Genomic DNA, 27,938 nt, shown 5'->3' on the forward strand with positions numbered 1-27,938 from the left:
TGGGGGGGTAGCGGACAATTTTTTTTTCCAGCTCCAAATCCTCCAATACGAATCCTCTTTGCTGAACATTATTTGGCCTTGGACAATGCACGTGTCCTCGTGTGTCAGTCACTTCAGTGTCAGAAGTGGGGTGGGATGGGGAAGGGGGGGGGGGGGGGACACTCGGTCCCGCCTCTCCTTCTGACCTTGGCATCACCAAGTGGACCCCAAACCACTTTCCTTATCCCCCACTTAACATTGTTGTATTGTTAACTTGTCAATACTGTTGGTCAATGAGTGATTCCCTTATTGTGTTCACGCATAACAACAGGAAACACTCACAGCAGGCGTTTTGATTGGAAGCCGCGTGACACACTTTAAGCCCCTCGATCTTCTCTTCTTTTTTTTTTTTTTTAGTGAGTTGTCAGGGCTTTTTTTTTTTCTTTTTTTTTTTAAACCCGCCTCCTGTAACAAAAGAGCCTTCCCCTAAATTTATCACGCTAGACAAACCCCTTTAAAGTTAATTACTCGGGCACCAAGGACAACAACACTGATGCGTGCTGACACGAAAACACTCAGGGTTGGACGGGGCCGAGCGACTGGGAAAGCCCCCCGAGGGCAGCCGCTGTCTCAGAGCATCTCCGGGTGGAGAGTGCTGCTGCAAGAGCAGAAGGGGGCGGGGGGAAAAAAAAAAAAAAAAAAGAACAAAAAAAATAGAGGAGAGGGCAGACCTGCTTACAAAAGGGTAAAAAAAGAAAACACAGCTCAAAGAAATGTAAAAACCACAGGTAGAGATCACGTATGTATGTGGAGTGCATCTCCAAACTAGCTGGTAGGAAAAGAGTTAACCTTCCCTACAGGCTCATTATGGATGAGGAGAGGAAATAAAAAAGCTCTCATTAATGAAATAAGAGGAATTTTTATCTAACCTGGCCTCCTTTTTTTCTTTTTTTTTTTCGTATGCCACTTCAATCAGAAAATCTCAGCTCCTATTGAGTAAAGCAGCTGAAAGAAAATCATCAAAAATAATCCAGATAACTCCAGATTTAGAGCATCGGGTCAAAAACAAACAAAAAAATGATGTGGGGCTTCATTAAAGAGATTGCAGGTGCATTTTACACATGAGTGAGTTATTGTGGATGGAGGCCAGCGATGACAAGCATCTTTCAGATAGAGATCGGAGAGGAGCTTTAATGTGCTTTTTTTTTTTTAGTGCTTTGTCATGTGTTTTGCAGCGAGGACCTACCGAGATCTCCTTGAACGCTGTTGTCGTGGGAGGTCCTGCTGGACGTGGTGGAGTCCCCGTCGCTGGGCCAGATCTGTCCCGCCTTGCGTCCGCCGATGACGGAGGCCTCGGAGAGCAATCCCTGCTGCTTCAGACGTTTCTGAGACAGCGGCGTGGGCGGGCTGCTGCTGTCGAAGGACTGCTGGGAGTGCTGCGAGGGCGAGCGGCTCTTCTCCCGGTACATCTGGTAGGCGGTGGGGCTGGGGGACACGTGGCTGGACTGGCCCGACGAGAAGTCCTCCTCGCTGGACGTCAGGTTCTCGTTGGAGCTGCAGTCCGGCGTGTAGCCCCCTCCGACGTCGTCGAAGCTGCCGGGCGAGTAGGAGCGCCTCGGCCAGGTGAGGTGCGCGTCCTCCTCGACGCCGTGGTCCCGGATGTGGATGACCCGGGTGTCCCCGTCGGCCATCATCCCCCCGACGTACACGCTGGTGTAAGGCTGGGACTCCGCCGGCTGCCGCTCGGACCTGCGGGCCGCGTTGTCCTTCAGGAAGTGCGGGTTGACCTCGGGGTCGTCGTACGACCCGTTGTAGCTGCAGCTCCCCTCCGTGGACCGGCCCCGCTGCACGGCCTGGCTGATGTCCCCCGTCGCGGCCGACAGGTTCCCCGGCAGGGAGTGCAGGGACCTCTTCCGCTCCAACTGCATGGCCTGACAGCCCAGGGTGCTGATCTTGTCCGAGACCTCCCTGTCGTTGACCCGGACCAGCCCTCGCTCGTGATGGTACTCCACGTTCACGTAGAAGGGCTTCTCCTGGCCGCCCATCACCGACAGGCCCCTGCCGTCGCCGGCCGTGTGAGAGTTGGCTCTCCTGATGCGCTCGAAGTTGGACCTCAGGGCCGCCACCGAGCCGGTGCCCACCGGGAAATCGGGGAGCTCGGAGTCCAGGCGGACCGGCGACACGCCTCCCATCTGTTTGGCCGGGAACGCGCCCTCCGCCTCTCCCTCTGGATGTGGTTTACACCTCGCTGGCTTGCCGGGGCCCCTCTGCTGCTGCTGCAGCTGCAGCTGCTCCTCCTCCTCGGCCGGCTGCTCCTCTGCGTGGGGCCTCTGGGCGTCCGGGCCACCGTGCAGGTCTCCGTCACCGGCCTGGGGCGTCCTTTTAAACCCCCACCTCTGCCCGTCGTAAGACTTCCTCTCTTTTGCCAGCAGAGTCTGCAGGTAGATCATGCGAAAGCGCTCCTTGTTTACTTCCTTCTCCAGGTGCCTGATGGAGGACTTGCACTTGTCCAGCTCCTGTTCGATGTCCCCCATTGAGTTCAGCGCCATGCAAGGGGGGTCAGACTCAGGAAACTGGGCTCTCCACGCCTCCATGAACCCCACCGGTTCCACCATCGTTTTTTTTTTTTTTTTTAGTTTTTTTTTTAGTTTTTTTTTACTCTGACATAAAACGTTCAATCAGCTAACAGCAGACACATTTCCAGAGCATGAACCGGACTTGATCGGTCACAACTTACATCTCCCATGGTGCTAAAATTAAAGAGTATTTTGCAGAGAGTGACTTAACAGGGAAGGAAAAACCTGTTTCAGTCTTTACTCACAAGCACAAGAATTACAAAAACCCCTCAGGAGGCAGGATTGCTTCTCTTCACTTTCCTTCTGGACTGAACTCCCAAGGAAAATGTGTGTTTATCCCGTCGGTCCCGTGTCGGTGCTGTTCTCCGGAGATCCTCCGTCCTCCTCCGTGTTGGGTGTCAGACTGACTCGCAGCTCTCTGATGTTTTGGCTCTCAGCAGAAAGAGGAGGGGCTACATTGGATGTGATTTAGCTTTACACTTCAAATACAGAAGGGAGGGGAGGACCAAAAAAAAAAAAAAAAAAAGGGATGAGTTGCCAAAAAAAAAAATTGTGTTTCCAATCGACATTAGTTTCGAAGTAGGGCTAAAGTTAACCAGGCGGAATATGTTTTTTTACCGATGTAATGTTGAAAAAAAAAGGCATGACAGCTATTAAAAATGATATAATAAGAATAAAGAGGCACCTTATCAGCGATGTTTCGTCCAGGGGGAGGTGCTTTCTTCAGGACGTTACAGTTCAGGTGGATAAAACCAAAAACAAAACGACGTCCCGACTTCCCAAACAACCAGCTACCCTTTTTTTGTTGTTGTTGTTGTTTGTTTTTTCTTTACCCACTTTTGAGAAACACACTAACCTTTGAACATTCATGCCACAGCACATTTTTTTTTTTTTCCCCTTTCCGTTATGGTCTGAAAACTCGGGTTATTCCTGGCAAAGTTCATCGTGTTGCAATCTGAAGCAGCTGGCCGGCTGCCTCGAGGACATGTCGCCACCTGACGGTTCAAACGTTCAGACTGACGGGGCGGTGCGTTCAAGTGCAACCCGGACATCTTAATGCTCGCGCTCCTCTTGAGATGGATAGATAGATTTTTTTTTTTTTTTGCCACAGCAGCATGTACAAGTACAAGGTAATGCAATAAAAATGACAGAATAAAAAAATAGAGGTTGTAAAAAAATATTAAATTAAAAAAAAAAGTAAAAAAAAAAAAAGGCACAATATATACATAATAAAAATAGAATAATATTAAATTAAATTAAACAATAGTGACATTTAAATTAAATTTAAAATTAAATTAAATTTAAATTAAAATTAAATTAAAATTAAATTAAATTAAATTAAATTAAATTAAATTAAATTAAATTAAATTAAATTAAATTAAATTAAATAATTAATTAACAGCATTTCGGCAGTGGTGGAAGAAGTATTCAGTGTCCTTTACTTACGTAAAAGTGAAAAGACTCCGGTACAAGTACAAGCACAAAACTTACTAGTAAAAACGATGTAAGTATTAGCAGCAAAATATTCTTAAAGTACAAAGCTAAGAACTCACTGTGTAGTAAAACGTTATACATAAAGATATGTAAATATTTGTGATCCGAGAAGGTTTTTGTATAGTTTATTTAGTCTAAGAGGTTGGACAATCGTCTAAAATTGTGTCTTGTAGTTCATCAGGAACATTTAAAATCAAATCAGTTGGAGATGCGTGGTTTCCACTGGACATGAAGGATATCATGTTACAAGTTACGAAAACTGTCAGAGAAATGTAGTGCCGTGAATAATCCAATATTTGCTATTACTCGAGTATGTACTTAGTTACGTCCCCACACTGGATTTAGGTAGCCTACATAAAATACCATAATCAATCAGGTATGAAGTTATCTGTTTATCATTTTATAGAGATATCGTTGAACTTGCTTTGGTTCCCCAAAAAGGTGAAATATGCCAATATTATGGGTGTTTTAGTACCATTAAATGGGCCTTTTGACCATTAAACTCATAACTCTATGTTGAAGGTTTTCAATTTCCGCCGATTTTGCTTCTCCTTAACGCAACGCAGCTTTCTTGAACGGACCACTCAGACTACTTCCGGTTAGCAACCAATCAGCGTGGTTTCCATGGGGCTGTTGACAACAACCGCTGCCTTTGTGTCTGCTAACTGGCGAGCTCAAAATTCTTCGAGGCGATGCTGATTTAAAAGATTGGAAATGAGTCTTTACTGTTTGTAACTGTTGTTTTGTCCAACGTAACCAAGAAGACTTTAGAAGGGCTTTTACACGGGGCGGGCAAGACGGGGGAACTTAATCGACGACAGATAGCTTGTTTGCGTTAGCATTGGCTGGCTAATCCAGCAGAGAAGAGTCCGAGGAGCTAATACAGCAATAATAATAATAATAATAATAATAACTTCCAAGATGAGCGAACAACTGAAATTCATCGTCGAGCAGCTTAACAAGGAGCCATTCAAGAAAAACTTTAACCTCATCACGTTTGACTCGCAGGAGCCGATGCAGCTGCTGCAGATTTTAAACGATGTTCTGGCAGAAATCGACCCAAAGGTGAGCGGAACCGCAGTTTGAGCCACCGTTGTGGACGTCAGGCTCGTGTTGGGCCCGATGTCTGATTGTGTTCCTCAGTCCGTCTGCAATAGGTAGCGCCATTCACTGCTACTCTTTTTGTTTTTGTTTTTGTTTTTGTTTTTAGCACGCTATAGACATCCGTGAAGAGATGCCAGAACAAACCGTGAAGAGGATGTGTGCTCTGCTGGGGATGCTGAAGTACAAACCCCCCGGAAACCTCTCCGATGTGTGAGTAACCTGCAGTCAGTTTGAAGGATTCCTGCCATGAGCTGGTGGATGTGTGTGTGGTTTTTTGGGTTTTTTTTTTTTTTTTGTGCCAATCAGTTTTCCTTTCTTCTTCTCACCCTCATTGCAGGAGCAGCTTCAGGCAGGGTCTGGTGACCGGCAGCAAACCCGTGGTGCACCCGATCCTCCACTGGCTGCTGCAGAGGGTCCCCGAGCTGAAGAAGAGGGCTTACCTGGCCCGCTTTCTGGTCAAGCTCGAGGTGCCTGCTGAGTTTCTGCAGGACGACGTCATCAACGACACCTCTCACCAGGTTTTGTCAACATAATAAAGAACGCAGTCACTATGTCATTTAAAAAAAAAAAAAATGTGTACCTTAAATGCAAATGTAAAACAATGTGTGTTCACAGTATGAAGAGCTGGTGGAAGCATTTAAGACCTATCACAAGGAGTGTGAGCAGCTGAGGACTTCAGGCTTCTCCACAGCAGAAATCAGACGGGTAAAAGAACCACTCATATTTACATTTTTTTAAATGTATTTATTTATTTATTTTTATTTTATTTTATGTGTTTTTTGTGTATATAGTCTGTGTGTATTTATTCATCGCTCTTATTTTCTTTCTGAAATAATAATTTTGTATCTATTATTATTATTATTATTATTATCTATTATTTCTTACATCTTACGTATTTGTAATGTTTTTCATATTGCGTGCACATTTGGTTTTTCAATGCTGCTGTGACGACTGAATTTCCCCACTGTGGGATTAATAAAGTCTAAATCTAATCTATATTGACGTGAATTTGTTTTGTAGTTATAACCAACGTTTCTTAAATTAGGCTTAAGTTTTGCTGAAGTTTAGATGACGCTAAATTATTGCTCTTTTCTGCACCAACAGGACATCAGCGCCATGGAGGAAGAGAAAGACCAGCTGATCAAACGCGTGGAGCGGCTGAAGAAGAGGGTAAGGCCGACTGCTCAGAGAGTCCTTGTCGCTCTCGAAATGCTTGGAAAGGCTTCGGGATTTACAGAGGAATGAAAACATGACCTCAGACATATAGCATCAGCTCCTCTGACAGACCCGACAGGCTCGCAAGTGTGTCTTAACGAGGTCGTGAAGTAATGAGGTGTTGATTTAATGGGTCTTACTCGTAGGCACCTGCCAAAAGGTGAAACCTGACTCTTGTCAGAGGTGCTCAGTTATTTCTGCCATGACAAAGCCTGCCATCGTCGTCATTAACCTGTCGGTCCACTAGGTGGAGTCGGTGTCCAACCATGAGCGGATGCTGGAGCAGGCCAGCCAGCTGCGGGTGGAGAAGGAGCGAGAGGAGTCACTGACTCATCAGAAGCAAGAGCAGAAGAATCAAGTAAATGTTTTGTGCTTTATTAGGACTTTCAGTTCACGTTGGTGTATTTAAGTAAAGACGCCACAGTCCAGTTAAACTATCATGCTGTCTGGAAAGAAAAAGTAACACGCCACATCTCCGGTGTTGTAAAAGTTTTGCTGGATGCCTCTTTAGCACCTCACGCTGTCTTTCAGTTTGCACATCTCGTTTGACAAAGTTATGCAAAACAAAGAAGTGTGAAATATATACTTCTTTTTTTCTTTTTCTTTTTTTTAACAAAAAGATTTCCAGAAATTTGAAAGCTTCTGGAGAAAAGAAATACGTATGAACAAATGTTCTTTTTGGTGTAAAACTCCAAAAACTTTTCTGCTGTATTTGTTTTCTTTGTCCAAATCATTTTAAAGACGTCACCTGAGATGGACACTTTTCACTGTGTGTCTCCTGACATTTTATAGACTTAAAAGATTGTGACATATTAATCCGGGGGGGGGGGGGGGAGTTGAATTGGTCTGAAATTCGTTGTTACCTGCAGCCTTAATGTGTAACGTTGTTAATTCACCCTCCTCTCCATCCCGCCTGTGTCGGTGATCGTTTTCTGTGTGTTCAGCTGTTCCAGGCCGAGCAGAGACTGCTGAGATCGCAGCAGCAGTTGAAGGATCTGCGTCAGGCGGCGGCAGATGCCAATCCAGAGAGTGAGTTAGCCCCCCGTCCTGCTGCTGCTGTCCTCTGCAGGACACCGCCGGATGGGGAAGTTCAAGGGTGCAGCAGAGCGGTGGGAGGTGTGGTGGTGGTGGTGTGGGTCTCTCAGCTAATAGGCTTTCATCTGATGAGACCCTCTAATTATACGGATCTTTGAAGTGCTATAATAGAGCTTATCTGATGTTGAAATTGTCTCCTTTTGTTCTGGTGTGTTACCGGCCTCCTCAGCCAGAGGAGAGATTTACACATTTGCAGTTTCTAAAATGACCCGTGCGATGCAGACGCTGCGCGGTTTAAAGTCACAACTGCTGTGTTGTCCTAATAAAAAAAAAAAAAAAGAAGCTGATTAGGGTTTGCTCTTGTTCGGCATAATTACTTTCAACAATATTATCTTGTATTTTCAGTAGCTTTGTGGATTTCTGTCTCGCTCCATCAGAGCCACCGAATGCCTGAAAGGGTTTCCGACACAGTAACGGCACTTCACGAGAAGCTCGCGTCATTTTTTGTTTTGTTTTGTTTTCAGGCTTAATGAAGAGACTCGAAGAGGAGATCAAGATCAACTCTTACATGGTCTCCGAGAAGCTCCCCAAAGAGCTGGAGGGCATGAGGCGCACGGTGCGGTACCTGCAGAAGGTGGCGTCGGAGCCCGCCATGGGCCAGGCCGAACTCCAGGAGCTGGCGGACAAGGTGTGTGTGTGTGTGTGTGTGTGTGTGTGTGTGTGTGTGTGTGTGTGTGTGTGTACACCTTCAAAACACAACAAGACTCTGATTGTTTGCCATATTCACACGTTGGCAGATTAAAGAAGCCGATTCTCAGATAAACCAGCTGATTGAGAAGCGGATGATGAGGAGCGACCCGCTGGATGACAAACTGACCCTCTACAGGCAACAGGTGCCGACCGCATTCCATGTCTTTCATGTCTTTCATCTTTTTGTCTCTTGTTTTTTTGTTTTTTTGACGTGAACTAGACCCCCGTGTGCCGACCGCGATGTTAAACGTTCCCCTTCGCAGTTTTCTTGCTGCTCTTTTTTAGGTTCTCTGGATCACAGACACTATTTTTATTTATTTTTTCAGATTCCCCAAATAAATTCATTAATCTAGTCATGTTTTTAAAAGAGTCCTTTCCCATCAGTGGAAATCCTCTGATCTTTTATAGGTATGCAAATATTTGTTTAAATTTTACAACATTAACTACTGGACACAAGATATCTGGTACTTTACTAGAAAAAAGAAAATGGGTTTATGTCACGTTTGTGTTTGCTGCATATTTGACCTCAACGGTTTTCCAAAGTCGTCGTTGTTGTTGTGTCACAAACCACGAATCGCAAATTTCTGCACAGTGAAGCTCCAACATCCACCTTTTAATTATTAGTTTAAAAAAAAACGTCTCGTGAATGTGATATTTAAAAATTTGGACAAAAAAATACACTGATAAGAATTACACGGTCAAAAGGTCAAAGGTCGCGGCGACCTTGCAACACACTTCTGTGGCCACAAGTCAAGAATTCATACGCTAATTATGGCGAAATTTTATACACATTTACAGCCAGGATAAAGTGATGATTTTTATACCTGGAAGGTCAAAGGTCAACTTCACTGTGACATGAAAATGTTCTGCAAAAAAAAACCACCTTTCTGGTCATTATTCAACACCGAAACTCGAGAACAGAAAATGACATTGTGACCACGTTTCACATTCAGTCCGATGCTGAATATGTGATACTGATCTCGCGTGTCCATCTTGAAAACTGTTGCTGATTGTTCAGATCTTCTGTGTGAAGCACCCTCGTTTTAGAGTTCGTAGCTCCTTCCGTACTCGAAGCATCGTCTGTTGTCACGGCAACAACTTTGTGTTCGATCAGAATCCGATTTATTGGGCCGAGCGTGTGAACACGTGCGAGGAATTTGACTCTGGTTATCGTGTCTTTCAGTGAATCGACCCTTTAATACAGTAGACATGAAGCAGAGCAGGAACAACAAAGCTTCACAACGTCAAGTCAGATCGGTTTTATTTATACTGTAAATCCCCGTATCACAAATAAAGATGAAACTACAACGTAACTGCAACTTAAAAGCTTTTTTACAAGCCTGCGTTTCATACCCATTTCCTGTCCTAAAAGCGTCCCCGTTGCTCGGTTACCCTCGGTCTACCCCGTGATAGGTTAAAAAGCCACACTTCCCCCCCTCATGTTTGTACATCTCGCGACTCCTGCAGGCCTCCATCATCATTCGAAAGAAGGAGTCGAAGGCGGAGGAGCTTCAGGAGGCGAGGGAGGAGGTGGCGGCGGCGGAGAGGGAGCTGAAGCAGAGGAGCAGCCAGGCTCAGTCCTCGGACGGGGAGGAGGTCGTCCGCGGTGACGAGGTACTTCTGTCCCAAGTCACAAAAACACCAAACATCTGCCAGGTTTTTTTTCTGCATTATATCGAATTCATGTCTGGTGAGAAGAAAAATATAAAATGTGTGTTGAAGCTAACATCCACCCACCTATGATCTACACCTGCTTTATCGTGAACGGGGCCCCGGGGGGGCCCATTCAACCACCAATTAACCTGAGATGCATGTTTGTGGACGCTGGGAGTAGGGAAGCAGGGCACTCGGAAGATTTTGCAGACCGCAAAAAAAAAAAAGAAAACCCACTAGAGGCTATTTCTGTTCTTATCCAAACACAGACGGACTCGCTGTCTAATGTTACTTATCCATTTTCCCCTTCTCTCCCCCACATTCCCATGCAGAGCCATTAATAGAACACAAAAGAGAGAATATCCAGAACGAGGAACCGTACAGGACGAACTTCCTGAAAGCTGCCCTCCCCTCCCCGACCCCACCCCCTCCCCTCTCTGATCTTCAGCGTAAATCAATCTCCTAATTCAAGTCAGCTGGACACATTAAACAAGACAGAAACGTTTTTATTTATATCCCGTGACGAGGATGTGCTCCCCCTCCCCACTTTTTTTTTTTTTTCTTTCTTTCCGTGGTACTCTGGTACTATGTAACTTAACAGGGAGGGAAAAAAAGGTTAAAGAAAAGTCCAAAAGAAATCACTTCTGCTTTCGTTCAGTTTAAAGTTATTCAGTTGGTCATAAATGTGTTCGGCGTCAGCAGGGAAGCGCTGATGAACGCCGGTCCCGCTGTGACCGTGTGAACTGTGTAGATTAGAGTTTTTATAGCCGGATGTTTGACGCATGTTTATATCCGTGAGGTGAGAGCTGGGCTTTTAACCCCCCCCCCCCCCTGCATCCCGTTAGCCTGCAGTCAAGCCCAGGGGAAGGTGCGCTCTGCTCCAGCAGTGGTGCTTTTTGAAGATGCTGACCCTGACCTTTGACCTTCCTGTGGTGGTTAAAAAAAAAAAAAAAAAGTTCCTCACAGATAATCTCTTAGCACAAACGTTTTATGAGGCTAAATGTAGCATTTTAGCATCAATAAGTTACTGGTGAAATGCTTTGCAATAGTTAGGATAGTCACTTTAAAGCAGCTGCGCCGATCCACCTCTTTTGAGCCTCCACAATACGTTTTATAGTTCCTACAAGTTGGTCAAATCTTCTGAGAAAATCAGGATTATTATTATAACGTAGCTGGAAACTGAAAGAAGGTGATTGTTGCAGCAGAAGAAAAACAAAAAAAAACATTGCTGTGTTGTACTTGTGTACTAATACTCACTATTTTAAGTGCATAATTGCGTTCACATTGTCAAGTACACTAAACATGCAGTGAACTTCGAGTACCAGGATGACGCACTTAAAATGTTCAAAAAACAAAAGTGCGAAACGTTGGACACTTTCCGCCCTAAACGCTCGCCATCTTGGCTACGTAGAGAAAGGGGGCGGGGCCACTGAGGTAAATAAATTTTCAAATTAAGGCGTCTGAGGAAGCTGCAGCTTCACACAAAAGTGCTTGTTTGTCACTTTTGCTGCTGGACAGAAGAATCAGTGTGTTTATTTGAGCGGGTTAAACAGAAAACACTTTGATTTCTGGATAAAATATTTGAAGCTGCAGGAACAACACCACCCTGCACCACACAAGTCCGAACACCGGGAGAGCACTATTTGTTACTGCACTAAGGGGAAGTGTCTTATTTGGGACACAGAACAATACTTTAACTGACAGGAAGTGAAATATCAGTGGAAATGTTTTTTTCTTCCAACATGTTTATTCTCATCAAGGGAAAAAAAAAGAGAAAGAAAATCACTTGAGTCACGTCGTCGATGAGAAATATTAAAGTGATCAGATGCTGTAGAAAATGTGCTTCCATTTTTTATTTTTTTTTTATTTTAAAGTACCGGCAGCAGCACGTCACCATCCATGTTGGACATGAGTTTACATCAGTGTTTCACAGTTTCTTCCAGGCTGACTGACAGATCTTGAAGTCCGACCGCAAATTTTGAGAGGGAAGCTGTTTGTCGAGACAAAGAGGTCCTCGAGTTGGGACCGCGCATGAATGAAGTTCATGGAAAAATGTTCAGCTTATCACCCCACCACACACACACACACACACACACACACACACACACACACACACACACACACACACACACACACACCACCACCTCCCATCCCCCGTACCGTTTCAGTGGCCATCAGCCACGGTGGAGAAGATCACTTTATCAGAGGTATTTTCCATTCTGACGATTACGTGTCATCACATGCCGCCCACCAACTGCAGCGTCTCTCTGAGAGGGATGACTGCATCTGCTCGTCAGCTGGTTGGCCCGGTAACATGAGACCATTTTTTTTTTTTTTTTTTTTTTTTTTTTTTTAATCAAGCGGCCTCGTCACTTCTGGTTAAATTTATTCGTACTTCTGCCACAAATCTGAACATCATATTTTTTTTCTTGAAATAACGTCGAGATCTGACACGTAATTGGCAAAATTTTTACTTTTTTTGAATTCCCTACAGCGTCTCCCAACGTGCAGCTGTTGGACGATCTGCCTGCTGCACCCATTCGTGTCTCCGTCGACTGGGACGTGTTTTGCATATCCGTCGCACCCCGAGCCGCCGCCCGCTTCAACAGCAGTTGTTTTTTTTGTTTTTTTTGGGGACGCGGTGTCGGGAACGCTATGCAGTATTATTCCTGCTGTGCTAATTCCTCTCTCAGCCTCGTCTGCCCTTGATGTCCCAAAATACACAAAGAATAAACGTACATGCACAATCACACCCACCCACCCTGACACACAGTCACTCACTACACACACACACACACACACACACACACACACACACACACACACACACACACACACACACACACACACACACACACATCAGGCTTCATGGATCCCCCACAGGACACGAAGCACACATTCTGTGATTTCTGGGGCTGTTCTCCCGTGTCCGTGTTCATTTATAGCTGCTCTTCAATTGTGGAGGAGTTTCAATGCGTCCCGGCAGACGGTCGGGGTGGGATGGGGGAGGAGGTGGGGAGGAGGGGGGAGGGTTGACTGCACATCCACTTAAAGTCAGTTATTCTGTCAGATGAAGCTGTTTTGCCGCACAGAGCCGGCTGTGAGACCTGAAAGGATCTGGCGACTGTTTTCAGATCAAGCCGACAACCTCACCGAGCCCCCCTCACCCCTCCCCACCACCCCCCACCTCCCGGCTGCCACTTTCTCTCTCTCCAGGTCTCTAATCCCTTCCCTCCCCCGGGCTCGATCCATTGTCTCTTCTCCCATTGCCTTTCATAGTATCTCAGCTGTGCTGGACACCGGGCTGTCAGATATCAACTGTATTTATGCCTCTTTCGTTTGCATTTTCCTTGCGAGCTTTTACAATACAATATTTGTTATTTCCACAAGGTCTCCAAATGATGACTTTTATATATATATATATATATATATGTGTATTTATATGAAAGAAGTCGGTTGTAATGATGAACCTACACATTATCATTTCCTGAATCAGCAGTTCCCCTCGATTTTCGCAGAGCATTTTAGCGTCTTTCAGCTTGTTGTTTTGATTCGGTGTCACCTTTCTCTTCAGTGTTGTTTCCAGATGCAGCAGGTTTCTGGTTTCAGTGGGAAAAAAGCTCTAAAAGTCCATCTGCATACTTTCCGTCCTGCACGACATCTCACACACACAAAGTTGGCAGCTAACTGGTAAAAATAGTTAAGCCTTTTAACACCTAATGAGTCTGAAAGTTCCCTCAGGAGGTGGTGGAGACCAAAACCAGAGCTAAACGGACTGTAAATGTTGCACTTAACATCCATCAGATGGTCGGACACATGATCCCAAGTGAATAGTTGTGTTGTTCCAGGGCGGCCGGATTTGTAAATAACCTATTGTTTGTAAGAGCCTAATAGGTGATAATATGCCTACAGCTTGTTTCCGTTGCCCTAAATTTGCAAATGCAGGTTTAAAAACCTTTTTGAAGAGTCCTGAATACCAATTGTTCTTTTAATTTGAAGGTGATGTTGAAATTCTGTTCCCTTTTGCCTCAAAGCTGAAACGTTTGGTGGGGAAACTGCGCGGCAAAGGATCGGTGTACAAGAAGAGACGTCACGAAATTGCCGAGCTGAAAGCCGAATACGGAGTCCTGCAGCGGACGGAGGAGATCCTCAAGCAGAGACACGAGACCGTCCAACAGAAACTGGTAACTAACCTATCTCCTGTTTTTAAAGGTAGACTAAATTAATTCATTATTTGCAGCAACACAAAGGAAGGACGAGGATCTGCGCTGCCTTTGTTGTTGAGCGTTTTGACATCTTGTACAGTGCTACGGCTCAAACCACGAAAGAATAGTTCACATATAATACAGTCGGACGAGCAATCACAAATTTCCTTCTTGCATTTTTCTCTGAAGTCATTCACAGTTGACTTTTAAAAAAAACACACATTTGCTTGCTGTGATTTGTTTCGCCAACTTAATTCAGTAAATTATAGAAGATCATGTCGTTTTGTTGAAGGCGCCCTGATTGTTGAATGTTTCTGGAGTTACGATTTGTCCGACGTGCAGCACGCCAAAGTCAACATATTCCCGCTTGCGGTTTTAATTTTTTTCTCCATCTCATTCCTTATTCTTCTTTTTTTTTTAAATGGCCTTTTTTGGCAGCTTTAACATCTTCAAAAACTCATGAAAGTTGCTGTATACTGTATACTATATACTATATACTGTATACTATATACTGTATACAAAAATGACTTTTGGGTCACTTTTTGGACGACATGCTATACTATGACTTTTTCTTTCATATTTCGGACGACATACCATATTAATTTTGTATCACTTTTTGGAGTATGACTTTTTTCTGAAATGACATGCATGCCAGTTACTTCTAACTTCTTACTTCTCACCACTATGTTATACTGGTGACATAGTGATGTCATACTAGTGACTTTGTCCGAAATATGAAAAAAAAAAAGTCACACTATAGCATTAAAATGTATTAATGGGATTTTGGGAGATAAAATTATTGGTAGTTTGGACAGAAATCCAAGAAGATTTAGTCACACCCTTTATCTTTTGGTATTGTTGTTGACCTTTGGTTTGGTATTGTTATTTACAACGCAAATCCGAAACCCGAAACTGGCAAAGCCGCAACCCTGTAGTTTACCCTTAGGGGGACTCTCTCTCCGTGAACCATGTGGTTTACCCTTAGGGGGACTCTCTCTCCGTGAACCATGTGGCTTACCCTCAAGGGGACTCTCTCTCCGTGAACCATGTGGCTTACCCTTAAGGGGACTCTCTCTCCGTGAACCATGTGGCTTACCCTTAGGGGGACTCTCTCTCCGTGAACCATGTGGCTTACCCTTAGGGGGACTCTCTCTCTGTGAACCATGTGGTTTACCCTTAGGGGGACTCTCTCTCCGTGAACCATGTGGTTTACCCTTAGGGGGACTCTCTCTCCGTGAACCATGTGGCTTACCTTGAGCGGGGCTCGAACCCGCGTCTTGATGAGGTCGTTTCCAGCTCTGAAGCCGCGTTCGTAGACCGCTGGACTCTCTTCAGCGCTGAAGAACGAGTCGCGGCAGGAGAAAGTGTTTCACGGAGTTCAAATTTCGTGCATGTAGGTAAATGGAGCCGCCGGGGCCTCTGTTTAGGGGGGCGCTAGCGAGCCATTTGGCCACGCCCACTCGCGACTCTGCTAAAATAAGACATTTTTCACCGGGAGAGACGTGTGTACCAACTTTCATGAGTATGATAAAGCCGCCAAAAATAGCCACAAATATGTAGATTCACCTGAGGGGCTCGAGCTGACAGCTGCCTTCAAAATAAAAGCATCAACTATTCCTTAAATTAATTAAAGTAATAACATAGTTCACAAATGAATCTATATTAACAAAACAAAATAAAAAGACATGGGTTTAAATAGTAAATAGAACTAAGAGCTCCGATACTAACACCGTTTTAATGCTCCATATCCTCATCTGTACCTCCGTGGCCCATAGTGTCGTCGCGCCGCCCCTTCCAAATGTGCCGTTTTCACTTAATCTCCCGCCATTCAAGCGGTTCGCGTTCACCGTCGAAGCGCTAGAAGCTTCCTGGAAACGGCTTCACACCTCTTGTGCGGTCGCAGCACCTGACGCGACGACAGGCCGCGTGACGCAGGCCGAGCTGCTATTTCTGACGCCCGCATCTGCCGCTCCTCCTCTGCCCTCTGCATCCCCACACCGCGGATCTGTGGAGGCACTTAAAACTTTTACATTTTTTTCCCCTTCTGATCACAAGTCCAGCTGGCATTACAGTGTCAAAATAACACATGCTTTATTAATGCAGCAAAACCTGCTGTTATTCCCTCAGTTTTCTGTTATTATGAGATTATATAAATCTTTTTTTTTAGGTAGGTAGGTAGGTAGGTAGGTAGGTAGGTATTTACTTTATTAATCCCCGAGGGGAAATTTTTTAAGGAGTTTTCCTATTATATCTTTCACACCTTGCTTCATGTGGAACTGAAAATGAACTGTGGATTGAAAATGCTGAAATTGATCGGTGAGGATTTTCTCTGTCATAGCTTATTCCACAGGTACGCTGGGAATGATATCAGGTGGTCATTTTTGTGAGGACCTTTTTGTGACTGTTTCTGTTTTGTTTTTTGTTTTTTTTAAAGCAAACCATGGAAGCGGAGAAGGGCATCTCCGGCTACAGCGACACTCAGGAGGAGCTGGAGAGGGTGTCGGCCATCAAGAGCGAGCTGGACGAGAAGAAGGGCCGCACTCTGGACGACATGTCCGAAATGGTGAGTATAAAAAAAAAAAATGGACTTAAATTGAATCCTTACAAAAAAAAATAAGTGTCGTGTTTTTTTTGTGTTTTTTTTTTTTTTTACTCCAAAGAAGCCATTTTGACTTTGTGGACTTCCTGTTTACTGTATAATTAACATTTACTAATAAATTAAGAAGCAGTTTAGTGTGAAAGGATCACACAAAATACAAAATATGATGCTGACATGACAAAATAGATTTTGTCTTTTAAGATGAAAAATATGAATTAAACAGTTGCGATTTGATTAGCCAGCAAAAGATGAGTGAAATGGCAATTATGAATTTTATATTCTAATTTATATAGTGTGCAGGACAGTGTTATTTGGTTTACGTTGTAAGAGTCCTCATCTAACCTCCAGTACAGGTGCTTTTACATAATTACAGCCCCTTTAATAACTGTTGGCCTTTTCACTGGACACATTGTGATGTGCCCCAACAGGTGTTACAAACAAGGTAAGGGAATTTCCTTCAGCTGGGACCTCATTGAACTCCATCATGACTCTAATTACAGTCTAATGAGCGCAAATGAAAACACTTGTGTGTCTCTGCAGGACATTTACCGAAACCTAAAAGTTGGATTTGTAGTTAAAGTCGATTTCTGTTGTTATCAACGATGGGCAAATACAACATGAATATTTAACATGATCTCAGCATTCATTTTTATTAATCGCCCCGACGTCCTCTTGTGTGTGCGATCAGGCCACGCTGTACGCCGAAGTGAGTTTACTGATCGTTTGTCGAACTGCAGACCGCTCACGGCGACTGCGTCAAACATCCCTGGATCCGACCTGGAAGAAGAGCGTTACACTGGGACTTGAAAATGGCACCGCAAAGAAAGAAAAAAAAAGGCTGAAATCTGTGATATTTTACTGGAGACTTACCGAACGTTGACTGTGTTTATTCCGGCTGCGTCCTCCACCTAGTCTCCGTCACAACACCTGACGTTTCCTCTTCAGACTTTTTAACGTACTTTACAAAGTCACAGATTTCATCTTTAAATAAAGTTTTCTCTCAGTTTACATTATCGTAAGATTTTAATGTTTTGTTTTGTTTATCGCGGTTTCAATGCAGCGTTTGCTGTCGGTTTGTTTTCGCAGGTGAAGAAGTTGAACTCCATGATCGTGGAGAAGAAGTCGGCTCTCGCACCGATCATAAAAGAACTGAGGTCGCTGAGGCAGCAGTGTCAGGTGAGCACACCCGCGCTTCAGAGAATCCTCCCTTCATATCAAATAATGAATTCATTTACATTCACATTAGCATCCTGGTTTTGAATGTTTGTTTTTTTGCTGACATTTTTTTTTTTTTTTTAACATTCCCAAAGTGTGCAGCATCACATCGTCACATCATTACGCCTGAATACTTAAAATGTTTTCAGTAGCGTTTTTTTTTTTTTCAATGTTCCCAGAATGTCAATATTTTAGAGTTGAATTAGAGATAATGTGCTTTGTAAACAAATAATTTGTGGTAACGTTCTTAACCTCCAACCTTTTGTTTCCCCTCTGAGAGCTACAGGGAACATTTATTTATGTAGCTGAGCTCCACCAAACCAGCTGACTCAGCTTTATTTATGTGAATAATAACAAATTGATACTGAAAACACACACACACACACACACACACACACACACACACACACACACACACACACACATATATGGAAGCTACTGCTTGGTGAAGCCTGATTTAAACACATTCGGTGTTCGTGAATAAAAGTGGTCACGTGACCGCATTCATTTAAGGACTTTTCCTTAAGTTTTATTTGTATAGCTTTACACAACAATCGCATAAATTAAATAACTTTTCGACCACCTAAGAAGCTGATTCGGACTTTTCACCCCGCAGTGGAGGAACCGAATATAATTCCTTCGCGCCGACTACAAAACACACGGAGAGTTTTTATTAGCTCTTATCTTCCAAAACAAACGGCGGGATCTTAACTGCGAGCCCTTAAACAAGCAAGGGGTTAACTTGCATTGTGTGTACAAGGTCCATTAAGAATCATTTACATAGCCCATAAATAAAATAAAAAATGTGCGATGGGAAAGCCCCCACATGGCTGAGCCGGAGCAGGGGGATTACATTTTCCGACACGCGTTCCCAGAATCGCTCTTCCATCTTACCGGGCAATGTCTGCTAATGAAGAGCTGCAACAGGAAGACATAAATAGACCTGTAATAGCGCCTGTTTTTAAACTGCAAAAAAAAAAAAAAAAAAAAAAAATGGCAGCTGCGATCTGACGTGATGAGAGAGTCGAAAATGGCGCGTATTCTACGTACGCTTTAAAATGTATAGTAATGTGTCCGCGTGCATTGCAGGAGCTAAACCAGGAGTACGACGAGAAGAAGGCGCAGTACGAGAGCTGCGCCGCTGGTTTGGAGAGCAACAGATCTAAACTGGAGCAGGTGAGGGGTCATTACAACGCATTATATTTAATATATAAATGTATTTTGTCATGTTTTCCGTGTTGTTGTTTTTTCCCCATTTTTTTATTTTTAAAAAAAAAATTTTTTTGTGTCACAGGAGGTGAAAGCACTGAGAGAGGAGACGGCACAGAAGGAAAACAGATACCATTACATCAACTCCATGTCAGAGGCGAGTATTTTCAAAAGATAGGCGGTTAAAACATCTCCGCTTTTACTCATTATCGTTATTATTATCATCGCTTTCAAGCCGAATTATGCCCCCCCCCCTCCCACACACACACACACACACACACACACACACACACACACACACACACACCTCTATGTCCTCTGCAGATCATTGAGATGCAAATGCAGCGGGCGGCGGATGAGATGAAGGCCTACGTGTCCTCTGATCTGCAAGAGAGGAAGAAGGCCATCAGGTGAGCCCCGCTGAGCTCAGGCCAGCCAGCTGCTCGCAAGACGAGCACCCTGTTCACCTTCGGGAAGACTCTCATTACATCAGTCAAGTCAATCTGCTGCCCGCTCTTCTTCTTCTTCTACTTCTTCTACTTCTTCTACTTCTTCTTCTACTTCTTCTACTTCTACTTCTACTTCTTCTACTTCTTCTTTTCCTTCTTCTTCAACTTAAATGCAGAACAGAGAGACTCGTTCAAAAGACACGCCTTTTGTTCAAAACAAACGCTCAGCGAGACCATCAGCAGAAATGACTCGTGCTCTTCTGCCTCTTTTGCAGGGAAGTGTACATGAAGAACATTTCCGAGCAGGAGTTACTGGGGAAGGTGAGGAAAAGTGCTGACCGACGGGGTCGATACTTGGAAACATTCCTTTATTCTGTCAAGAATATGGTCTGAGGAGGAGGGACAGCTCAGCCAAGGGGAGTTTTTACTGTAAACTCACAGAAATACAGTGACGGCGACAGAGTGGAAGTTATCGGCTAATACGTCTGTAAATTTTTGCCTTTTTAATTACAATCAGTCAGGCTCTTAAGAATGACCAGACTGTGTATTTACAGATGTTTCAACAAATACTTCAACAACAACAAAAAAAACGGACAAACAAATAAGGTGCACATGTGAACATTTAAGCAAACGAGGAGACTTTTCTAAGTAAAAGAAAATATCATACAAGCATGAGCGAATTAATCAAAGACATCAGCAAATATTCCAGACAAACCCAATGAAAACTCCATAAATAAACATCTTGTCCGCGTCTGACCTTTAAATCCTTAAAGTTCCTCCACTCAAAAGTATGTTTGTCTTCTTGTTCCGACAGTTGAAAGTAAAATTTTCATTCTGCGGAACGTGCAGAGTTAAAAACTAGAAGTCTGTTTTCACATTCGCCTGCTAAAGGAGGAAAACTTTCTCTGCGCTCATTGAAAAGCTCAGTTCAAGGGGCAGGGCCTACGAGCAGGATTTGTGACATCACAAATAAAAAAATGTATAGCTGATCCTGGTCCCAGTATTCAACTTACACGCGTACGATGAGGAAAGCGGAAACCTCTGGTGCACAAACGCTGAAAAAGCATTTTACACTGAAGTATACTACACCTTGTGTCCAGCAATTAAAATTAAGACATGAAATATTTTCTCATATTTATATATTCTGGAATTTTAAATGAGTGAGAATGAGTGCGTTTTATTTTAAGGAGTTTTACAACATAGTTGATTTTTTTTTTTGGTGGAGAAAACATATTGGACATTAGTTTTTATTATAATAGAGTATTTTATATATACGTGTTAAAACATGTCTGGAGGGGCATCTTTAAGAAATACTTCTGAATAAATATATTTGACATATTCCTTTGTCCGCCCTGCGTTTGAAACCCTCGTCTCTTGCGCCGGTCGTAAAACCGCGGTTCATCAGATTCGTGTAAACAGAGAAAATACTCGAGTTTCCCCACATTGATTGGACGCCTTCTGCCAGACTTGTATCATATCTTTAACATATAAATAATTTGTGGATGTTAAGTTTTGTTGTTTTTTTGTTTTTCCTTTGCGGGCTGCAGAAGCTACGTGAGGAGCAGAGGATGGTGAGGGAGAGCCACGGTGCCAACATGGAGCAGATGACGATGTGGCGTGACCTGGAGCAGCTGATGGAGTGCAAGAGGCAGTGCTTCATCAAGGCCCAGAGCCAGGTGTCCATCGGCCAGGTCATCCAGGAGGGGGGGGAGGACAGGCTGGTGCTGTGAACGGCGCGCGTCTCGGTTGCGATCAACAGCTGTACTCCGAGTCTCCCTGCAGTGCAGTTGGCATGTCATCGTTGTTCCGTCATTGTTCCCGTTGAGCTTCACTTATCTGGCGTAGAAACCTCCAGCGACGACACGGTTTTAAAAGGTGCTTTGTGAATCCACAAGAGGGGGGGGGGGGGGGCAAAAGGGGGGTTTCGCTCTCTCCAGGGGGGGGGGGGGCCCGCGGGGAAACTTCCCTTTTTCGTCACATCTTTAAGAATACACTTCCAATCAAAGTGTCCAAAGATAACAGCATACAAAGTGGTGCACTTGGGACGTGGCCGCAGTCAACTATTTTTGGCGACTCCCACCGTGACCTTGGGACGGGGATTGGGATGCCAGTTTTGGAATTTTCTCTGGAACCTCCGCTGCTTTGGACAGTGCAGATGAAACGGTCCCATAAATCTGCTTGTTAAATACTTTAGTAGATCCTTGTTTTAAAATAACCTTCGACACTACAGACATTCATAGGTCGATTTTTTTTATTTTTTTTTTGTCTATGTATTTCTATTAAATGTATTTTATATCAAACATGCATCCTTAAATTTCGAGGTATTTTGCCACCAACCCTGTTCCCAAAAACTTGGGAAGCTGTGTAAAATGTAAATAAGAAATCGTGTAAACTTATATTTAATTGAAGATAGATCAAAGACACTATATCAAATGTCGAAATTTTTTAATTCTTTTATGAAAAGTGCAACTCGCTGTTCATTTTGAATTTGATGCCAGCAACGCGTTTTTAAAAAAGTTGGGAAAAGGTAAAAAAAAAAAAAATAAAGCTGAAGAACAAACACCTGGTTTAAGATTTCACAACTAATTATGTTAATTGGCAACAGGTAACATGATTCAAAAAGAGCATTTCAGAGAGGCGGGGAGAGGTTCACCGCTGTTAAAGACTGCTTGGGCAAACAGTGCAACAATTTTAAGAATAATGTTCCTCCACGTAAAATATGAAAGAATTTGGGGGTTTCATCACCTGCAGCGCATAATATCATAAAAAGATTCATACAATCCGGAAAAATCTCAGTAAGCGAAGGGACAATGTCGAAAACCAACAACGAGAGCTGGTGAACCTTAAAAACGGCCCACGATTCTGTGGTGGAAATCACTGCACGGGCTCAGGAACACTTACGAAAGCCGTTGGATCGATGTATGGATGCCGTGTCCTCTGGAATAAAGAGATGGACTACCCAGCTTGTTGTCAGCGCACAGTTCAAAAGCCATCATCCGTGTTTGTATGGAGGTGCGTTAGTGCACACAGCATGAGTAACTCGCACATCTGGGGGAAAAAAAGCACAATTATTTCTGACCAGTATATAAACAGGTTTTGGAGCAACATATGCTGCAGTCCAAACAATGTCTATATAATCATCCCACTTCTACTCCCATAAATCAATACTAAACCACATTCGGGGGCCGAAGAAACTCTCATACTGACTTTGATCACATTTTGACACTTCTTTTTTTTTTTTTAAAGTGCCTCATGATGTTCCCAACAAATGTCTTCACGCATGTTTCGCCCTCCCTCTCGTGGAAACCTAATCTGCTGTCGACAGCTGATGTCCGTGGCTCCTGTGCCGAACGGATTAAGGGCGGATTGCAAAAGGCAGCTCGATGTCCAACCGGGCAGCGCCGCCTTATTATTGCTACCGCACCTTGTGCTTCTTGGCGGGCCTTATTAAGACACGTTAACAGTCCCGAAGAAACACGCCGCCGGCCTCGCGCCTCGACGGCAAATTGGCCGTTTGACAAAACGGTCAGTGTGGTTGTATTTACTGGATCTGTGAAAGACTTTCTTTCTATCTGGAGGTTGTTGTTTTTTTTTTGGTGGTGATGTCTTCGCTCGTAGCTGTCCGCCTTCAAAGAAACAACGGGGGCCCCTTGTCAAGTGTAAATGAAGTAGAGATCCAGTAAAACAACATTGGGTGGAGCAGAGGTGGAGAGTGAAGCAGTGGATGTAGGATACTCGAGTACCGCGGTACAATTTGAAGATACTTTTCCATCTACTGCGACTTTATACTTCCACTTTTCAGAGGGAAATATTGTCTTTCTACTTCACTTGTAAATCGTTGTTTTGTTTTTTTAAGGTGGAGATTTGACACAATGGATAGTTTAACAAGCTTTTTAAAGTACAACATATTATTAAGGATTAAAGCAGTGTGGGGTCGAGGTCACATTTCAGACGTCTGACGGCTTTTTCCCCCTCTGAACATCTCGCATGGTTTCATTTGAATAAAAGTTCAAATGATCTGATATCTCAGCAAAAATGTGAGATTAAAGGAAAAACAAATTTTTATTTTAAAAGAGAACTTTTTCTTTTTTCCTCTCTCAGTAACCATCCAGACGGCCCTCAAGTTTATCTACAGTCCCGGGATATAACACTGAATGCTTAAGTAGTTCAAACTAAGCTCCACCTGCAGCTACCACAAATAACAGACTTTTGTTAATAATTATTATTATTAACCCGAGCTCCTTCTCTTGGGCAGTTTTATGGTAGAAAAGACAAAGGAGCTGAACGAAATCTTCAGTAAAGACAAAAATGTGACTTTTAAATTTGTTTATTACCTTGTAATTTGCAAGTGGCTTCATTATTTCAAGTGTTAATTGTAAAACAAATGTCTTAATTGCAGCTCTACTGAGGAGACCAGCTGCAACAATTAGTGGCTGATTGACAGAAAAAAAAAAATGCTATTCTCATAATTTTCACCAACTTCTGCCATTTTAAAAGACCAAACAGCAAATCAATTAATTGAAAAATAACCCAGAGATCCTGCAGAGGACAACATGGCGACCAGCAGGACACCATGAAATTAATGCAAAGTGAACCTCATCTCTGTGGTTTACATAGAAACCAACAGCTCGGGGCTGGTGTGGCACCCTTTCGCTTCCTGGTTACTTCCTGTGCTATTTTTTTTTTTTTTTCTGCCTCCCCCTGGTTTGAACGGAGCTGACACGGTTCGTCCAATGATACGAGTCCACATGCAGCGCAGGGAAGAGGGGCAGCAGTGAGTCGCTTTGATAAGACCAGACTGTCAGCGCCGTGCGGAGCCACAGAGAGCTGCGCCACGGTGAGGCACGGAACGGCACGGCACGGCATAGCGCAGCGCGGCACGGCACAGCGCAGCGCAGCACACAGGAGGACCCGACCGGGTGAATGCAGTCCTCAACACGGGACACTGCGCCGGCGTTTTTTTTTTCCCCGCGGAGCTACAGAGAGGAGCCCCGTCTTCATTCACGCAGGGAAGAAGGGGAAGTTGGCTCGCATCGTTGCCGCGTGAAGACGACCTGAAGAGGGGCCGAGGGGGGGGGGGAGAACGCGCAACACCGCGGCCAGTGACTCAACTGTCGGCCGGCTCTCCGGGCGTGAATGCTCAGCTCCCCGCGGGGCAAACTCCTCGTTCTCTCCCGCCGCAAAGTGTCGACAGTTTCCGAGGTGTCCGTTCGGGCGAAGCCGCGTGGGAAGGAGCCGCACTGTCCTGTCCGCCATGGAGAACGCGCACACGAAGAGTGTGGAAGAAGTTTACAGTTATTTCTGCGTCAATGAGAGCACCGGACTTTCCCTGGACGAGGTGAAGCGGCAGCGGGAGAAGTGGGGCCTAAACGGTACGACACTTTTTTTTTTTTTTTTTTTTTTTTTTTTTTTTAACACCTCGGAGGAGCCGCCGCCGCCGCCGCTGCTGTGAAGGAGCCCCGGTTTGAACACGTTGCGGTGGGCAGCGTGGGCTCCGGATGTGGGCTGAAAGTCAACAGCGGCGGCGGCCGGCTGGTCGGCGTTACCTGGCTCCATAAAGTGGCTGACGTCATCACCGGTGACCTCGAGGGTTTCCCATCTGGTTACATTAGTAACCAATTAATCGTGACGTAGAGGGAGGTGTCGTGTGTGTGGTGACATAGGTGAACGTTGCATGTGTTAACAGGTGACGGTAAAAGAGACCGTACAGGTGTGTGGCTGTTAAAATTGTACCTGCTCGCCAGGATGACACTTCCACATTTAAATACCTTCATTGAGACAATTCTAATGTTTCGTATTACAAGTATTTTTTTTTTTTTTTTTTTTTTTTTTTTTTTTGTGTGTGGCATGTTTAAATATGCAAATTAGCTGGTATCTGATCAAATAGGCGCTAATTTGCATACATTTCCAGATTAGAAATCAAAAAATTGTGCAAAGTCACATTCAAAATTGTGGTTTCAACTTGTTGACACATCAGTCAAAGGTTTTTGTAGGAAAATACTGTCAACAGCTAATCAAAAAAAAAATAAATCTATTTTTATCATCTTTTTATTAATTAAATGTGCTATAAACGATATACAGTGTCAAAACCTTCAGAATATTGTCAGAAATGAATCTGGATAGTTTGGTGCATATACCTGCTACTCAATTCTTCAAATATATATATATATATATATTTTTTTTTTTTTAACTGCAAAGCCCAATTCAAACACGATATCTAATCAAATTGATATAACAAACAACACAGAATATATTTCTAATGTGTAATTCAATTTATTTTGGTGTATTAAGGAGAAATCTAGTCAAATAAACACCCAACTGTGTATTTCGGGTGTTTTTTCTTTCCACTAGTCGGACAGAAAACGTGTTACGGAGGACAAAAATAGGCTAAAATCTCCAAACTGACCTGCGCATCAGTTTACGGCGGTGGTAAAATATGGTGACACCGTCGAACCGTGGTGTCATTGTGGATCGCGGTAACCTTGTGGGATGTTCCTCCCAACACATCAGCCCCATGTGTTCCTCGGGGGATCTGTCAACTCTGAACGGCGGCCACGAGGTCGCCGGAGTCACTTTACCCGTCCGAGTTAATCTCAATTGTCATCGGCTTAAAACGGCTGTTTTATATATTTATATCACCTGGTGGAGGTCAGCCGAGGGCACGTCCCTTTTAATCACTTTGACCTTTGGAGTCTTTTTTTTTAATAAATTATTATTTTATTTTTTTTCTTCCTATTGTGCACTGAAGCCTGCAAACTTGACATGTACAGAGTGGGAGCTTTAAAAAAGCAAAAAAACAAAGCATTAAAAGGTTGGGTTTTATTTGGGATTTTACAGCCACACACACACACACACACACACATATTCCTGCTCTATCACTGTAAAAAGACAGAATATCCATGACAAAAAATCTGACGCGCAACTGAGAATATTCCTGGAGGTTTTTTTGACACCTAATTTGTGTTTGTCTGAGATTTGATCCGCCGCCACGGTAACGCTCCTCAGACTCCCAGAACATACCGAGCTCCTCTCGTTCAGGAGTCGGTTTCCTTCTCGAAGAACCGAGAACGTCTCCATCTGGTTTAAAAAAAAAAAAAAAAAAAAACGAAACGAAAACTGCATTTACCCACCACTTACCTTCTCTTTCTTTTTCTTCTGGTCTCCCGGATCGACTCCCACATCTCACCTCTCAGAGTTACCTGCCGAGGAAGGTAATCACCGCCGCCTCTCGTTGCTCTTATCTTGTACGATGAGGAGTTTCGGTGATGGATTGTTTCTTACTGACTTCTCTCTCTGCAGGGAAATCTTTATGGGAGCTCGTCCTGGAGCAGTTTGAAGACTTACTTGTTCGAATCCTGCTGCTGGCTGCGTGCATATCTTTTGTAAGTATACGACAACGTTTACATTTTTTTTTTTTTTTCCCGTCTGGTTGCTGCGTCCCAAAAAAAACCAACAACAACAACAACAACACGGCGACTCGTCACATCCGTCACGTGGTGTCTTCCCACCTCGGGAGTGTTTACGCCAAGTTCCCGAACTGCAGATGGGATTACGCGTTGAGCCCGGTGTGCACGCCGCGTTGTTTGTGCAGCGCATAGCGCCGAGGTGTTGGAACGTCTTCGGCCCGGGCGCTAAATCGGCCGAGGAAGTGCTTCCGCGGCCCGTCTGGGGAACGGTGCCGACAGCTCCGGCGGCGTCGGGTTGCTCTCGCCTCGCGCCGAGCGAGACATCCGAGTCGGCGCCTTTCACTGCCACGAGGACGAAATGTCTGAGAGTGGACCGGCGTTACGTAACGGCGGCCGTCGGTGTCGGGTCCCGAGCGCGATCCGACGGAGACATTTAAAGGAGCGTTTACGCCAAGTATTCGGCGATATTAAGAAATGCGAAAATAAGAAGCTTTTATGTATCATTTCTTACACTTGAATAGTTTGTTTTATTCAAATTAAGCACAATGGGCGAGTTTGTTTGTTTTTTTAGCTTTTTTTGAAGTGGTTTGGAAGTTTTTCGCGTTGCATGACTCATTTGTGCAACTTTTTTCACATTGTTAGAAGCGACTGCACACGAGGTTAACAGATGGCGGAGGAACATTTTGATAAGTGAGGCTCCCTCTTCGTGATTGTGTGTGATTGTGTGATTGTGTGTGTGTGTGTGTGTGTGTGTGTGTGTGTGTGTGTGTGTGTGTGTGTGTGTGTGTGTGTGTGTGGTGCCCAGTCAGGTGATACAGAGGTGTCAGCGGCTGCTGTCTGACAGAGGAACAGACAGAGCACCACTCAAGACCAAATTTGGGCCCCTCAGCCCTCAGTGGGACGGCCTCTCTATCAGACTAATACACACACACACACACACACACACACACACACACACACCTCTCAATGTAAATGTAATGTGCTGTAATACCCAGTTTGGAAGCGCAACCAATAAATCTCCATCGTGAGGTAACGACTGCGGCAGCTTC

General features: G+C 44.1%; 3 protein-coding genes across 3 annotated transcripts in view; 2 read left to right on the plus strand and 1 right to left on the minus strand.

The window, feature by feature from the left end:
• LOC138208311 (breakpoint cluster region protein) overlaps positions 1-3,491 on the minus strand; it is a 35,071-nt gene extending 31,580 nt beyond the window's left edge. The window contains exons 1-2 of the mRNA XM_069166114.1: positions 3,241-3,491; positions 1,226-3,034 (exon numbers count right to left, since the gene is read on the minus strand). Of these exons, the coding sequence (XP_069022215.1) occupies positions 1,226-2,594 (1,369 nt within the window). The 5' untranslated portion in view covers positions 2,595-3,034; positions 3,241-3,491. The remainder of the gene's footprint in view (positions 1-1,225; positions 3,035-3,240) is intronic.
• Positions 3,492-4,654: 1,163 nt separating this feature from the next.
• ift81 (intraflagellar transport 81 homolog) lies at positions 4,655-21,379 on the plus strand. Its single transcript, XM_069166227.1, has 18 exons — positions 4,655-5,114; positions 5,260-5,363; positions 5,491-5,671; positions 5,769-5,858; positions 6,258-6,323; positions 6,616-6,726; positions 7,313-7,397; positions 7,928-8,091; positions 8,201-8,296; positions 9,621-9,767; positions 13,841-13,990; positions 16,446-16,574; positions 17,697-17,786; positions 18,915-19,001; positions 19,120-19,191; positions 19,359-19,444; positions 19,759-19,804; positions 21,031-21,379. The coding sequence occupies exons 1-18, from the start codon at positions 4,971-4,973 to the stop codon at positions 21,211-21,213; spliced, it is 2,031 nt and encodes a 676-aa protein (XP_069022328.1). The 5' UTR covers positions 4,655-4,970; the 3' UTR covers positions 21,214-21,379.
• A 2,898-nt stretch (positions 21,380-24,277) lies between these two features.
• LOC138208403 (sarcoplasmic/endoplasmic reticulum calcium ATPase 2-like) overlaps positions 24,278-27,938 on the plus strand; it is a 28,237-nt gene continuing 24,576 nt past the window's right edge. The window contains 3 exon segments of the mRNA XM_069166244.1: positions 24,278-24,855; positions 26,677-26,694; positions 26,783-26,865. Coding sequence (XP_069022345.1) covers positions 24,738-24,855; positions 26,677-26,694; positions 26,783-26,865 — 219 coding nt within the window. The 5' untranslated portion in view covers positions 24,278-24,737.

This window comes from Embiotoca jacksoni, unplaced genomic scaffold (genome assembly GCF_022577435.1).
Source record: "Embiotoca jacksoni isolate LCO1_2020_lvr unplaced genomic scaffold, fEmbJac1.0.p SCAF_37, whole genome shotgun sequence".
NCBI lineage: Eukaryota > Metazoa > Chordata > Actinopteri > Embiotocidae > Embiotoca > Embiotoca jacksoni.

What these genes read in the sequence shown, in the direction of transcription:
- ift81 (XM_069166227.1), top strand. Translation starts at nt 4,971, where the DNA reads ATGAGCGAACAACTGAAATTCATCGTCGAGCAGCTTAACAAGGAGCCA. An exon ending in TGGACGACATGTCCGAAATG is followed by an intron (nt 16,575 to 17,696) that starts GTGAGTATAAAA and finishes TTGTTTTCGCAG; the next exon opens with GTGAAGAAGTTGAACTCCAT. An exon ending in AGCAGGAGTTACTGGGGAAG is followed by an intron (nt 19,805 to 21,030) that starts GTGAGGAAAAGT and finishes TGCGGGCTGCAG; the next exon opens with AAGCTACGTGAGGAGCAGAG.